The sequence below is a fragment of the Sprattus sprattus genome (assembly GCF_963457725.1).
Source record: "Sprattus sprattus genome assembly, chromosome: 16".
NCBI classification, from domain to species: domain Eukaryota; kingdom Metazoa; phylum Chordata; class Actinopteri; order Clupeiformes; family Clupeidae; genus Sprattus; species Sprattus sprattus.
The window spans coordinates 1967423-1968956 of NC_137914.1; the positions used below are offsets into that span (position 1 = coordinate 1967423).

Sequence of the window (1534 nt, forward strand, 5' to 3'; positions counted from 1 at the left end):
TGTTGGTGGTGGGGCATCCGATAAGCCCATTGAATCGCTATAGCCAGTGATTGGCAGGAAAGGCACAATGGCCAATTAGGTGAGCAGATCCAGGTCATTTAGAGACCAGGCGCCATACACTCTGGAGTGTCATTAGCCTCTCTGTGACAGTCTGTCTGTCCATGTTTCTTCCCATTAACAAATTCACTCTTGCAGTTGCAACCAAGTGCTTTTTTAATGTTTTCTTCACAGAAAGTTTAATATATATGATTTACGTATATCATACATGAAATAAAATTACACTAAACTGAATAACACCAACCATTGATAATGCTGGAGCAAACACATACACACACACACACACACACACACACACACACACACACACACACACACACACACACACACAGTGACAGTGTCTGGATCACCTGTTGTTAGTGTGTTTATGAACAAGGGTCTTAAAGGTCTATTGGTTTAAGTGGAGATAGCTTTTAGCATGTAATAGCCTAGGGACCCTCAGGGAGTGTGTGTGTGTGAGTGTGTGTGTGTGTGAGAGAGAGAGACAAAGGGAGAGAAAGGGGTCTATAGGGGGCTTTGTAACTGATAGTCCAAGTGTAAGGCCCCTCTTTGTGTGTATCCGTGTGGGGATCTGGTTGTGTGTTTGTGTGCAAGCATATGTGTGTGTGTGTGTGTGTGTCTGGAACATATGTGTGTGAGGGGGGTCAGTAACTGATAGTCTTAGGCCCCTCGGATTGATTGACTCATCGGCCACTTAGGCAGCAGCACATCTCAGCTTCTAGACTGTGTGTGTGTCTGGTGTGTGTGTGTGTGTGTCTGGTGTGTGTGTGTGTGTGTGTGTGTGCGTGTGTGTGTGTGTGTACTGATCTGTAATGGCTCTTATCAGGTAATGGATACCGCACATATCTGAGTCACAGCTGCATGAGCTTAGAGATGTATGATTTACAGTGCTGTGAAGGTGTGCTTCAACACACACACACACACACACACGCATGCACTCACTCTCACACACACACACACACACACACACACGCACTCTCACTCACACACACACACACACACACACACACACACACACACACACACACACACACACACACACACACACACACACACACACACACTCTCACACACACACACACACACACACGCACGCACGCACTCTCACACACACACACACACACACACACACACTCTCACACACACACACACACACACATGCACACACACTTGCATGCCGCAGCTATGATTCAATCCCATATAACAGCCCTTAATAATTCATCTTGTATTTGATCCCTGCTGTTTGTTGAAAGAGCTAGCCTGGGCAGAAACTGGACACCAGACTGGGCCATTACTGAAGGATTAGAAGGTGTGTGTGTGTGTGTGTGGACTGTACACCAGACTGGGCCATTACTGAAGGATTAGACAGGTCGCCGTTCAGGCCAGGAGCAAGGCAGGGAAGAATGGAGCTCTCAGCGCGGGTCCGCCAGAAGGGCACTGCCTCTTCACACACTGACCACCAGGGGGCTCTCTGCGC

The 1534-nt window shown here is 47.8% G+C and overlaps 1 protein-coding gene across 1 annotated transcript in view; it reads right to left on the reverse strand.

Moving 5' to 3' along the window:
• Positions 1-1434: 1434 nt before the first annotated feature.
• Positions 1435-1534, reverse strand: part of kif1ab (kinesin family member 1Ab) — a gene marked incomplete at both ends in the record, with an annotated part of 64921 nt that continues 64821 nt past the window's right edge. The window contains one exon of the mRNA XM_080854457.1: positions 1435-1534. This exon is cut by the window's right edge and continues 76 nt beyond it. Coding sequence (XP_080710583.1) covers positions 1435-1534 — 100 coding nt within the window.